The 13473-nt window shown below is 43.7% G+C and overlaps 1 protein-coding gene across 2 annotated transcripts in view; it reads right to left on the bottom strand.

The window, feature by feature from the left end:
* Positions 1–12978, bottom strand: part of MAP3K4 (mitogen-activated protein kinase kinase kinase 4) — a 111972-nt gene extending 98994 nt beyond the window's left edge. For both annotated transcript variants that reach the window (XM_082668546.1, XM_082668547.1), the window contains exon 1: positions 12697–12978. In XM_082668546.1, coding sequence (XP_082524672.1) covers positions 12697–12833 — 137 coding nt within the window. In that variant the 5' untranslated portion in view covers positions 12834–12978. The remainder of the gene's footprint in view (positions 1–12696) is intronic.
* Between the last annotated feature and the right edge of the window lie 495 nt (positions 12979–13473).

Raw genomic sequence — 13473 nt, 5'->3', positions numbered from 1 at the left:
GGAGAGGAGGGTAGTGGCCGTGAAAGATGTGAAATATCACTAAGTGTCGGGGCAACGAGGAGAGGAGGGTAGTGGCCGTGAAAGATGTGAAATATCACTAAGTGTCGGGGCAGTGAGGAGAGGAGGGTAGTGGCCGTGCGGGGGCAGAAGGGGTCTCCAGGGTGCTGCTTCCTTCACACAGGCGACCTTTACAAGAGCAGGTTCACTTCCAGACAATTTACCAGGCTATGCATTTCATATATATATTATACAAATGTCTGCATTACATATACAACAGCAAATATTACACAGAAATTTAAAATAGAAAAACCTGAGGGAACCCACCAGGTCCCACCTAATTGGTCAACTGGCCTCTCTTTCTCTTTCATCTCTGTATTATCAAATTCTGTGAATTGCCTATATAGCTGCCTCTATTATATATAATTCAATATGTAAAATTCTGTACTTAGAGAGGAACAGATTATACCTAAAATATATATAGGTATACTCTTTAATACTGCAATTTCATTTCCAGGATTTTATCCTAATAAAATATCTTGGATACACATAAAGACTGAGCCAAAAAGAACGTTCATAACATTGTTGCTTATAATAGCTAAAGAAATGGAAACACCCTAAAAGTCCAACAAAGGACTAGTTAAATTAATTAAGATCACAAGCAGCTTCCTGGAATAGAAACATCAGAAAACACTCAATGGGGGTCAGGAGGCAGCTGCTACACAACAGGGGCTCCCACTGGCAGACAGAGATTACCCCCAATACTATGTAATAAGAATCACTACATCCCACTTTAAGTTTTCCATCACCTACAGACAGGTGCTTGTTTTACTCGGCTGCTTCCCTGAAAGCACCTAGCATCGGCTACAGTCCAGGGTGCCCGTCTTCAACAAAGAAGGGCCATCTCAGGGCCGGTGGAAAAGGACTCTCCCATGTGTTATACTTTCAGGTACAGGCTTCTGATGGCCTCTTTAAACAGCTCTGAGATCACATCAGTGGAATGAGTCAGGATTTATAGAACTCTAGTCAAAGTAATTCAAAAACAGTTAAATTACAGTATTCCAATAAAGAGGAATATTGTTTGTCATTAAATATGTTTAAAACATGGGAAAGTGCTCATGATACAGTAGCTTCTAAAGATAAAATGTATGGAGGGGAAATATATATATATATATAAACATATATATAATATATGTAATTTATATACTGGATTGGCCAAAAAGTTCCTTCAGTCTTTAAGTAAAATATAAGACACATTCCTCATTTTCACCAAGAACTCTATCGAACAGCATATTCACCCTTTTGTTCCACTACCTTCTGCCATTTTTCAGGCGACTTCATAATTCCATCTTCCCAAAACTTTTTACCTTTTTGAGCAAAGAACTGTTCCAGGTGCCTCTTACAGTCTTCCGGGGAATTGAAATTTTTTCTATTAAGAGAATTTTGTAAAGACAGAAATAAATGGAAATCCGAAGGTGCAATGTCTGGTGAAAACGGCGGATGAATCAGAACTTCGCAGCCAGGCTGTAACAGTCTTTGCCTGGTCATCAAAGAAACACGCGGTCTTGCGTTATCCTGATGGAAGATTATGTGTTTTCTGCTGACTAATTCTGGACGCTTTTTGACGAGTACTGCTTTCAGTTGGTCTAACTGGGAGCAGTACTTGTTGGAATTAATCGTTTGGTTTTCCGGAAGGAGCTCATAATAGAGGACTCCCTTCCAATCCCAACATATATACAACATCACCTTCTCTGGATGAAGACCGGCCTTTGCTGTGGTTGGTGGTGGTTCATTTCGCTTGCCCCACGATCTCTTCCATTCCACATTATTGTACAGTATCCACTTTTCATCACCCGTCACAATTTGTTTTATAAACGGAACGTTTTCCTTACGTTTCAGTAGAGAATCGCATGCGGAAATACACTTAACTTATGTGGAACCCGAACATCAAAGCGATTAATGTAACCAAGCTGGTGCAAATGATTTTCAATGCTTGATGCAGGTTATTTTGAGAATTCCGATATCTCCCTCGTGGTATAACACTGATTGTTCTCAACTAATGAGAACAATCAACTTCAGCTGGTCTACCTGACTGTGGAGCATCATCCAGCGAGAAATCTCCAACACGAAACTTCGCAAACCACTTTTGACACGTTCGATCAGTTACAGCACCTTCTCCACACACCGTACAAATCATTTTTGGGTTTCAGTTGCGTTTCTACCTTTCTTGAAATAATAAAGCATAATATGCTGAAAATGTTGCTTTTTCCCTCCCACCTGCAATATTAAAATGGCTACACAAAAATCCACCAATTTTGATAAGTTTTTTCTTTAAATGCACGCTGATATGTTAGGGTATATGTCACAATGCAACCCAACAAAATTGTCTGGAATGAAATTAAAGACAACTAAGCACTGCTAGTTGTCGTAACAGGAAAAAAACCGAACGAACTTTTTGGCCAAACCAATATATAAATCACACACACACACACACACACACACACACAGAGGTAAAGAGGTAAAGCTCAGGAAAGAAATATGCCAAAATGTTAATGGTGACTATTTTTAGATGGTAGGATTATGACTGGCTATTTTCTTCTTTATACTTTTCAGATTTTTCTACAACTGACACGTGTTGCTTTTATAATCAGAGAGATTTCTAACTGATTTAGAAAAGTGATTTCATTCACTTTTCTAAGGCAACAGCTAGACCGATTTGGAAACTATTACTCTTAAACATAATGCACAACATTTAAAAAAATGAAAACAGTCGTAATCTAAGTTGTAAAGACACGTCAAGTTAACCAAACAACTAAAAAGAAGTTCCAGAGAAAAAAGACTGAGCTGTGCCTCATGACCTAAAGGAGTCATTCAACCTGTAGTGTAAACACTTCTGATTTTAGTGTCATGATTTATGATGCTCGTGTCAAAATTCATGATGCTCGTGTCAAAATTCCAAACACCTTTAGGAATATGCAAAATAATCACAGCTGAAGCAAAAGAGGGAATTTGGAAAAGCCAGGTCCCCAAATCCTCTTCCTCCTATGACTTCAACAGACATGGAAAAAACAAATGTTTCTTGAATAAAGATTACTGCAGCTATTTTAAAATGTACCTAGCCTCAAAACATACCTGATGGCTTTTTATGAAAATTAATTACAATGGACTTCCTCCCTTTTCACTTTAAATGAAAAAATAAAAGAAATTAATAAAGAGAACTAAATTACTGAGCACTTTATATAAAAGGCCATTATCTCATTTAATTTAGTAACAACCTACGAAGGAGGTGCTATTATTATTTGATTTTCAAAGGAGCAAACTGACTCTGAGAGAAGTTAAGTAACTTTCCCCAAATCAGAGGCTACTAATTAAAAGGTAAGATTCAAAGCCTGTCTGTCTAGTACCAATACCTCTGTGCCCTCCAATATATCCACTGCCTCCTCCATCCAACAAGTACCTGTGGAGAGCCTACCACTCATTAGACACTGTGCCAGGAACGGAGACCTAAAAGTGAGCCAAACAACCACATCCCTGCCCTCCTGGAGTCTGATGGCTATTGAGGCCAAGAGACAATAAACAAACGTTCATTCAAGTAGATAATTACAAATGGTGAGATGCCAGAACATCTGGGACTGGGAAGACTCAGAACAGAGGGACTTAATCTAACTTCTAGTGAAGGGGTATGAGGTTAAGGGAAGGCTGACCCTGAAGTAAGCAATGCTTAAAAGAAGACCAGGAGGAGGAGGAAGAATTAACAAGGCAAAGAAGGAGAGCAAAATATAACACCCCAGGTCATCCTTTTCTTAAAAATATACTTGGGGGGCTTCCCTGGTGGCGCAGTGGTTAAGAATCCACCTGCCAATGCAGGGGACACGGGTTCCAGCCCTGGTCCGTGAAGATCCCACATGCTGCAGAGCAACTAAGCCCGTGTGCCACAACTACTGAGCCTGCGCTCTAGAGCCCTTGAGCCACAACTACTGAAGCCCGCGCGCCTAGAGCCCGTGCTCCACAAGAGAAGCCACCGCAATGAGAAGCCCACGCACCGCAACGAAGAGTAGCCCCCGCTCGCCGCAACTAGAGAAAGCCTGCGTGCAGCAATGCAGACCCAATGCAGCCAAAAAATAAATTTTTAATAAATAAAAATATACTTCACTGCAGTGAAAATTGCTGTACCCTAACACACACACACACACACACACACACACACACACACACACAGAGCAGGAGAGAATGAGTTCCTTTTTTTTCTTTTCTTGAGGACTGCTCTACTGGAAAAAAAATTAAAATACATATTAGTGTTTCAGAGAAAAATGAACAAATTATCTAATGTACTCATACAGTCCAACACAAATTTTACTGTAAAATTAATACCAAATTTTAAACTCATCTTTACAACCCTTGTGTTTAAGGATAAGCAACCGAGAGAACAACCTTGAGACACAGGATAAGATGCATTCTTACTCCTGCCTTTGGGGAATAATGCTGTTTTCAAAGAAGAAACAGTCGGATCCAAATCGTGCCTAGCTTCTTCAAAGCGCCTTTTGACCATTTAGTGGATAAGCACAATACTTGTTCTCCTGACTCAATCTCAAGGGACAAAGGACAAAGTATTTGCAATAGCATCTTTTTAAAATTTTGGTGGAGCCGTGTTTTTCAAAATGAGGGTCACAACCCATTTGTGGATAATAAAATCAATTTAATGAGTCATGATGAACAATTTTTTAAGTAGGAGAACAAAACAAGAATTATCAGCATATATCATATATTACAAGGTCAAACACTGTTTCATAAATTTTTGTTTCAGTTATACAGCACCCACATACTGTTGTAAAACATATTTCCTACCATAGGTCACAAGCACGGCCAGAGTTTCAACATCACCACCCCGGGACAGAAATTACAATCTTACTGCCTGATTGACCTAAAGACTGAGCACAGAAAAACTAAGGCGATCTCTAAAAAGGTTGATTCTTTATTCTGTGAACTTGAAACAAAGTTTCATGGGAAAAAAAGGTGCATACAATGAGTTTGGGGGAGATTTCAGGGTTGGGTGTTTCTTTTGCATTTTTTTTTTTTTCTGAAAACAAATCTTTCATCACTTCTCCACCCTGTAAAGTCCACTTAATCCAGAAAGCCTAGTATTCCATCCACGGTTGGTGTGCGGGCCTGAGCTGAAGAGCACCTTTAGCTCTGGACACTAACGGGAGCACAGAGTGACAGAAGGAACGGGAGGTGAGAGCCTGGAGACCTGGGTCCTAGGCTGTGACCGTGGGGAAGCTGCAGCCTCTGTAGGCTGCTTTTCTCACCTCTAAAATGAAGGGCATGGCTCAGATGCCCTGGTCCAGGAAGATCCCACATGCCACGGAGCAACTAAGCCTGTGCGCCACAACTACTGAGCCTGCACTCTAGAGCCCGTGAGCCACAACTACTGAGCCCGTACGCCACAAGTACTGAAGCCCACACGCCTAGCGCCTGTGTTCCACAAGAGAAGCCACTGCAATGAGAAGCCTGCACACCACAATGAAAAGTAGCCCCTGCTCACTGCAACTAGAGAAAGCCCGTGCACAGCAACAAAGACCCAACCCAGCCAAAAAATAAATAAATTTATTTTAAAAAAATTTTGTGAGAAAACCAACTTATACCTATATTTTTATGTTCCTACACAAAAAGACTTCAGAATTTTAATGGTACAATAAATTTAATGCATGTATTAAATTTTCTTCCAAACTATTTCCACTGAAAGACTAAAAAGGCTGACAATTTCTATTAATTTTACATCTCCAAACTAGTTGTCCTCTAATAAGCCCTGCTGAGAACATTCTACAGTTCAGCAGTATCCTCAAATAGCCTGCTCACATGCAAAAAGAAAAAAAAAAGCTCCACTGAAAACATCAAATCTGATCAGCTTCAAAGCTTAGCATCTACTTTTTTCCACAGAAGGCTTACTTCCTCTGAAATTATGCTGAAAGGAAATCCTCTTATGAAACGCTTTCGAAAGAATGCCTAATGTATTCTTAATATCTTCCCCTGCTACTTTATGAACACTTGGCACCCATACGATCCATGAGACTAATACTTCTACTGATGTCTGCGAAATACGACAAACGAACGTTCTTACAGGTCAGAAACAAATTTTCATTTTGCCTATGCCATTAGTGAATAAATATCTAAAGGCGACTTGCACTCCATACGTGAGGGTGAGGTCTGTGGGAAATGTAAGACTGTACCTACCACACCTACTTTCCAGAGAAATAATGTTCCTTTTAAAATACAGTGGTTTCAACCATGCCTCTTAAAAAGGGTAAAGTATTTTAACATAACATACATGTTGAGAATATAGTTATAGATCGAAGTAATAATTCTATGACTATAAAGGCCACCACAGAGCAAAGCCCTTTGTTTGTTACTGCTGGTGTTGCTTGTACCTCAACTACAAACTCTGTTATCCAGGATGAACTAAATAATTAAAGAAAACCAAATGGATATCGTCAGCTCAGTGCATATATACTAAAATTTTAAAAAGGAAAATTTAAATTAATTTAAAATTTGGCAACAATAGTCTCTTTATACAACATATAGAATCTTATCAATTTCAATTTTAGGAACAATGCAAAGTAAAGAGACTTAAAATGATAAATGTACAGGAATTTGGGCTCTCTAGCTTTTTATTGTAAAATAAAAACATGTAACGTTCATTATAAAAAATTTTAGGAAAAAAGTAGAATGTATCCCTTCAACCTTTTTTCTAGACACATACATACTTTTTTTTAATGGGTTCATACTAAGTATAAGGATTTTAAGAAGCCCAACTCAAATTATTAATGGTTTATGCAGAAATAAAGAATTTATCAATTCACATATCGAATCAAGAGAAAAATGGGGGTGAATGTAGCATAAAAGGACAATAGCCAAAGACTTCTTTTGGTCTCTTCTTTTCTCTGGGGTTCAACGTCACTGTCTGAAACCAAACTAGTTCTCTGTGAGATGGTGACTACGGTTCGGGGAGCTAGCTCTAGGCTCAGGACTCCACAGTACACATTTCAGTTACTAAAAAGAGCTTTTCTGTCCCCCAGCTCCAATTTGAAAACTCCTAGGAAAGAACTCGAATGGCCTGGCTTGCATCAAGCGCCCATCCCTATAGCCAGGAGTGCGTACGCCGAGGGCAGCTCCAATCTGTACCATGGAGCTAGAATCGAGAGGGGGGGTTGGGTGAGGGGGCAGGACAGTCACAGCTGGTGGAGAGATCTGTACGAGCTGCGCAGCCACCTCAAGTATTGGCTACCATCTTCTGCACATGCTGTTGTATAATCTGCTTTTCTCATTGAACACAGGGGTGGGTATGTATAAATCTGAAGTACCTGAGAATCTCTTTAAAAGTAGATACTCAGGCTCCACTTGTATGAAGCCTTATCTAGAAGGAACTATATCATGACCATTTGCCCATGTCACTGAATATTCCTTAAAAACATGGTTTTTAATAGCTGCACAGAATTCTCATGTAGGTCTAAATTTTTTAAATTTAATTTTATGGACTTCCCTGGTGGCGCACTGGTTGAGAATCCACCTGCCAATGCAGGGGACACGGGTTCGATCCCTGGTCTAGAAAGATCCCACATGCCACGGAGCAACTAAGCCCGTGTGCCACAACTATTGAGCCTGCACTCTAGAGCCCACGAGCCACAACTACTGAGCCTGCATGCCACAACTACTGAAGCCTGTGCACCTAGAGCCCGTGCTCTGCCACAAGAGAAGCCATCGCAATGAGAAGCCCGTGCACCGCAAGGAAGAGTAGCCCGCGCTCGCTGCAACTAGAGAAAGCCCGCGCAGCAACAAAGACCCAACGCAGCCAAAAATAAATAAATTTATTTAAAAAATAAAAATAAATTTAATTTTATGACAAATCCAGAAAAACCACATACCATCATGATCTTTTTTGAACACAATACTCACAAGAGTCAAAAAGCATTTTATGAAAGCACCAACCACTGACATCTTTGCCACACCTTTTCCAGAAACTACGCCAAAGGACTCTGTCGGGGGCAGGGTCAGAGGAGTGGATTATGAGGGGGTGAAAACAGTTAGGTGATCCTCTGAGACTTACCATTAGTAAAAATCTACCTCTGAGGGTTTTTTAAACAGATGTCTTTAAGGGACAATGATACAATATACCTCAAAGTAAAGCAGGAAAAGCAAGGTTTGTCATAATCTAATTAAAGTAAGACTGAAGATTAAAAACAAACACACTATAACCTAACAAACTGAGGGAAGTTAGTGACCAGAGGGAAAAGAAAAACAACAGCTCTTGTGAAGTCTAGGGAAACGAAAACCTAAGAGTAAGACTCTTGTTACCTGCCTCTCATCCTAGAAGCAGGGGGTACGCCTGTTAGGGATGCAAGCCAACCTGGTCTGTTAACATTAGTCACTGAGATCATTCAACTAATTTCCCCAGCTGATGCCATGCTTACCAATCAATCTCTTAATTATACTTTGGCTTTCTACAGGCAAAAGAATACACTGACCCACCAGGTACAGACAAAGCCAAGTAGGAGCTGAAGCACAGTACCTGCACCTCGCTTACCGTATGCTGCCCAGGGAATGCCGGCTTATAAAGACCCACCGCAGTCACTGGCCAAACTCTTTTTCCAACATTTCCCCCATTTTCTCTTTAAAGAAATTATTTCCAATGGCCTACTGACTGGAGGCATCAAAGTGTCTTTATAAACAATACACACCACCTGGTCAAATGAGAAGGCTAAAACAACAGCATGCTATGAGTAAAAATTATAACCACTAAAGAATGAGGAATTATTAAGTAGCAGGAAGTTATTAAGGCAACGTATCCAGTAAACAATCAAGACCTTATATCCCCTTATTTCAGCAGGGCTCAGAACAAGATCTACAAGACATTAAGAGAACACAAGTGAAAGAATTGAAGCAACTTCTAACAATATGACAATTAAAGGGAACCACAAGGGCTTCCCTGGTGGCGCAGTGGTTGAGAGTCCGCCTGCCGATGCAGGGGACACGGGTTCGTGCCCCAGTCCGGGAAGATCCCACGTGCCGCAGAGCGGCTGGGCCCGTGAGCCATGGCCCCTGAGCCTGCGCGTCCGGAGCCTGTGCTCCGCAATGGGAGAGGCCACAACAGTGAGAGGCCCGCGTACCGCAAAAAAAAAAAAAAAAAAAAAAAAAAGGGAACCACAAAGTCCTTCTTGAAAGATGAGCTGTCCCCATTTCAGAACATGAAGGAGCTTCTGCTATCACTGGAGCCCTTTGTTACTGCTGTGTGGTCACTGCTTCTCTGCCTAAAGCCACCCCTGCCAACAGTATCTCCCCTAGTAAGGGTCTCAAGCCACGCCCATCACTGATGCTGCCAGGAGAGCCTGCAGCTGCACCATAAGGTGGGTTTCGCTAAGGAGAATAAATAAGTGACATCCAATGGCAAGACTGAAACAAGCAGGCTCCAAGGGGACATTCAAGGAGAGGGAGAGATCAAACCACCAGGAGGGACAGAATATTGAAGTACTTTTTTAGTAGTGAAACCCATTTTTTCAAATGAACTTATAAGAACCATATTATAAAAAGTAAATAAAGTCACTGGTTAAAAAAGGTTATTTCATGTAACAAGTACTTTACACGGGTCAATAAATGAGAACAAGGAGGCTATTTTTTTAAAAAAATTATTTAAAACATTTTTTTTTAATTTATTATTTTGGCACTGGGTTTTTGTTGCTGCACAAGGGCTTTCTCTAGTCGCGGTGAGCGGGGGCTACTCTTGGTTGTGGTGCGCGGGCTTCTCTTGTTGAGGAGCGCGGGCTCTAGGCATGCAGGCTTCAGTAGTAGTTGTGGCTCACGGGCTCCAGAGCGCAGGCTCAGTAGTTGTGGCGCACAGGTTTAGTTGCTCGCGGCATGTGGGATCCTCCCGGACCAGGGCTTGAACCTGTGTCCCCTGCATTTGGCAGGCGGATTCTTAACCACTGCGCCACCAGGGAAGCCCTGACATAAACATTTTTATGAAAGCTTACAGGAGATAGGAGCAGTCTCGTATCAGCCTTAATAGCCAAGACCTGTGTTTCTTTTAAATGCAGATTCAAGAAATCACAAAAGTAAATTGTTCCAAATTAGTTTTAAAAGCTCTCCTTATAATCTCAGGATCCTCCTACAACTGACCCAGAAGCTTAAAAAAGAAATTATGAGGAATGCTTATTTCTAAGTTTAATCACTAACAATAACAACTGCTATCCTTATCATGAATTATTTATCAAAAACAAGGACAAGAAGTATCCACCACTGACAACAGGCAGTAAACCCATAACAGCACTATCGCTTCTCAACCTGTTCTGTGTTCCCCGGTCATTGCATAACTCTCACATCAGCACACGCGGAGCAGATGTACTGGGCTGGCACCTGCCGCACTGCTGCACTGGCCAACGTGTGCGGGCCTGCTTTCCACAAAAGACCTGTGCATCAGATCAGCCTTCCTCATCGATGACACACCGACATGAAGTGCATGAACAAAGATGGCAGCTGGAGCTTTATTCTGGTCTGTCCCAGACCAGTTAACCTAGTAGCACAAGTCACGTTATTGGTCTCCTATGCGTTAAATGTGGCATCTAGCATTATTTGAAAATGCATGTTGAGCTTCTTTAAAATGGTTAAAAACACAGGTAAAAGAAATTCAAATAAACAACTGCAGAGCACCTGAAGCATCTTTTACTAATGATCTACAGTAAGTTGGTCAGAGGTCAGCTCTGTGTATTAAAGAGGTGGTGGTGACAATAAGGGCGTATAAAAGAAAAAATAACAGCTTTGTCAAGTAATGTTTTACAGATTTGCTATTGTAAAATTAACTGCAATGTTGCTAAGAAAAATATTTCTAAGATCTTCTTGTTCTGTACAGTGCTGTTCACTTAAAGTTGAAGCCGATTATCCTGACCTATTTCTACTATAACAAAGACAGAAATCTGGCTGAAAACTCAAGGTTTCTTTTCATCATTAGAGAAACAGTCATTTTTTACAGCACATTTGCAATTCTCTCTGTTCCTTTTACCTAAGAATGTTCACATCCATTTTTTCCCAGAGTATAGTTATACAGAATTATAACTTCTGATCTGCCCGTTTGTATAATGAAATCAACTTTCTTCTTCGTGGCGGTTAAGAGCAGGGAATGTGCAGCCAGACCTGAGTTCAGCACTAACTGTGAAACCTTGGACAAAACACTTTACTTTGTGCCTCAGTTTCCTCATCTTAAAAAGAGACAGTAATAGTGTGCTCCTATTAAGGTTGTTGGTCAAGATTAAATGGGTTAATAGAAGCAAAGGAAATGGCACATTTTAAACGATTAGTAAGTGTTCGCTATTATTATTTTTAAAGAAAAACTTAAAGGAGTCAAAATACTCAAAGTATGAATCTACTACCAAATTTATATAATAAACTTTCTGACAAAAGTTCTAAAAATGTTAGATGTATTCCAAAGGACCAAAATGAATTCTCATTACACCATGTACCATTATTTACAGAAGCTGTTCCCTAAAAGTTCACAAGAGTATCTCAGAAGTACCTCAGAGTTAAGGAAAATGAAGAACGACTTTCTTCACAGCCTGTAAAAACAAAACAAATCTGTTTGGGCCGACTGGGTCATAACAAGCACGAATGTGGTTCCTGTATTCAGTTCTAACTACAGCTGCAGACTTTGTTTAAAATTTCTTTAAGGAGGAAAAAGAAAGAGGACACTTAACTCCCTTATTCCTGCAACTACAGAGCAAGATAGCAAGATGCAAGAGGAGACGTGGAAGTATTTTCCTTACAGGGGACAGGGGGCAGCAGTTTGCAAGTTTACACTGGGATGCAAAAGACAGGGGTAAGAGGGCATTTGAACATACAAACGGAGGCATATAAGAGGGAAATTCTTAGTTATGGTGAATTTCATCTCCCGATCAGAAAAATGACATAAGAATTCAGTAATAGAGCCCCTAGGGAACAGAATGCAACGAATGTTTTGGGTACCAAAGTTCCATATTAGAGCTTCCTGTGGGAGCAAAGTTTTCGACAAATCAATCCTTCACTTGATGTGCACGTGTGAGCAACAATCTGCACAACGCTACTACTCACGGCCGGTAAAGGGCCCTCAGAAAGAGAAACCAACCTGTTTGCACAGCCTAAATGCAGTTTCTCACAGGAGAGACAGCAGGCACACTCGGGGGGAGACTAACGGAGGGCAGGAGGAGAACGAAGGGGAAACAGCCAGTGTGCATCTGCTTCACGAGCGTCTACCTCTTTACTTGAGCGGGGGCGAGAGGGAGGTAGCATTTTCGCTTAGTAACGAGGGGCGTAGTTTCAGCGCGGCGCCGGTTCGGAAGCCTTGGAGGGGGAGGGGGAGGGGTGCCAGTCCCGGCAGGACCAGGGGCGCCCCGCTACGCTCCCGCCCCAACGCATTCCCGGCGCGCGGCGATGCTGCAAGGAGGGCCGGCGGGCTGAGCGCTCGGCCGGACCCGCGGCGCCCCGGCAGGAGTCCCTGGGCCGACCCGGCCGCCGTGCCCTCCGTCCAGGGCTGCACCCCGCCCCTCCGGCCCGGCAGCCTGGATGCTCCCGCACCACCTGGCGGGAAGCAGAGGCCCCCACGCCCCCTCGTGCCCCCGACCAAGCTCGGGCCAGGACGAGACCCGCTTTCTGCGCCGGGCCCGCCGCGGCAGCCCCACTCACCTCGCCGCCCTGCAGCGCTCCGGCTCGGGTTCGGGTTCCGGCGGCGGCGGCGGCGGCGGCTCCTCCATGGCGGCGGCGGGAGTGACGGCGAAGGCGGGCGGCGGGACCAGCTCGGCGGCGGCGGCGGCTTCTCTCATCCGTGCACGGAGCCCCGCATGGCCGCGGCGGGCAGTAAGCTGCAGCCTGGCGCGGGGGACCGGAGCCCCGGAGTGCAGGAGTGACTCGGCTCCGCCTCCGCCTTTAGCCCGCCGCAGGAGCCGCTCGCGCCGCGGCCATCTTGGAGACGGCGACCGGCCAGCGCCGGGCTACGGCGGGTGGCGAGGGACAAGCTTCCCAGGGAGGCGGCGGCGGGCGCGGGGATGGACCGGCGGGGAAGGCCGGGGAGGGGAGGGGAGGGGTGGAGGCGTGGGAGACCGGGCGGCAGACAGCTAGCAGGTTGGGGTAGCGGCGCTCTGCCCCGGGGGCTGGGTCTCGCCGCCGCCGCCGTCTGGCTCCGCTCGCGGGGAGTGTGCGGTGGGCTGTGCGCGCCGGTGCTCCCAGGTGGTCAGCGGGGGGCGTGCACCGAGGGCCCCGGGAAGGGCATCGCGGCCTGGGTTAGGCGGCGACTCCTGACTTTGAAGTGCTTTGTGAACTTTAGCAAGAGGATCGTCGCCAAACGTAGATCCCATCCTCAGAAACAGGGATGGATGTAACGCTCACAGCTCACACGCGGGCGTGGAGGCTTTGGGAGACCTGTCAGTCCTGGGGGGCCGGGGGTGCACTCCGATGAAAGAGAAA

Source organism: Grampus griseus (genome assembly GCF_964374135.1).
Source record: "Grampus griseus genome assembly, chromosome: 13".
NCBI classification, from domain to species: Eukaryota; Metazoa; Chordata; class Mammalia; order Artiodactyla; family Delphinidae; genus Grampus; species Grampus griseus.
The sequence above is the reverse complement of the archived record's forward strand: the minus strand, read 5'-3'. Positions and strand labels throughout refer to the sequence as shown.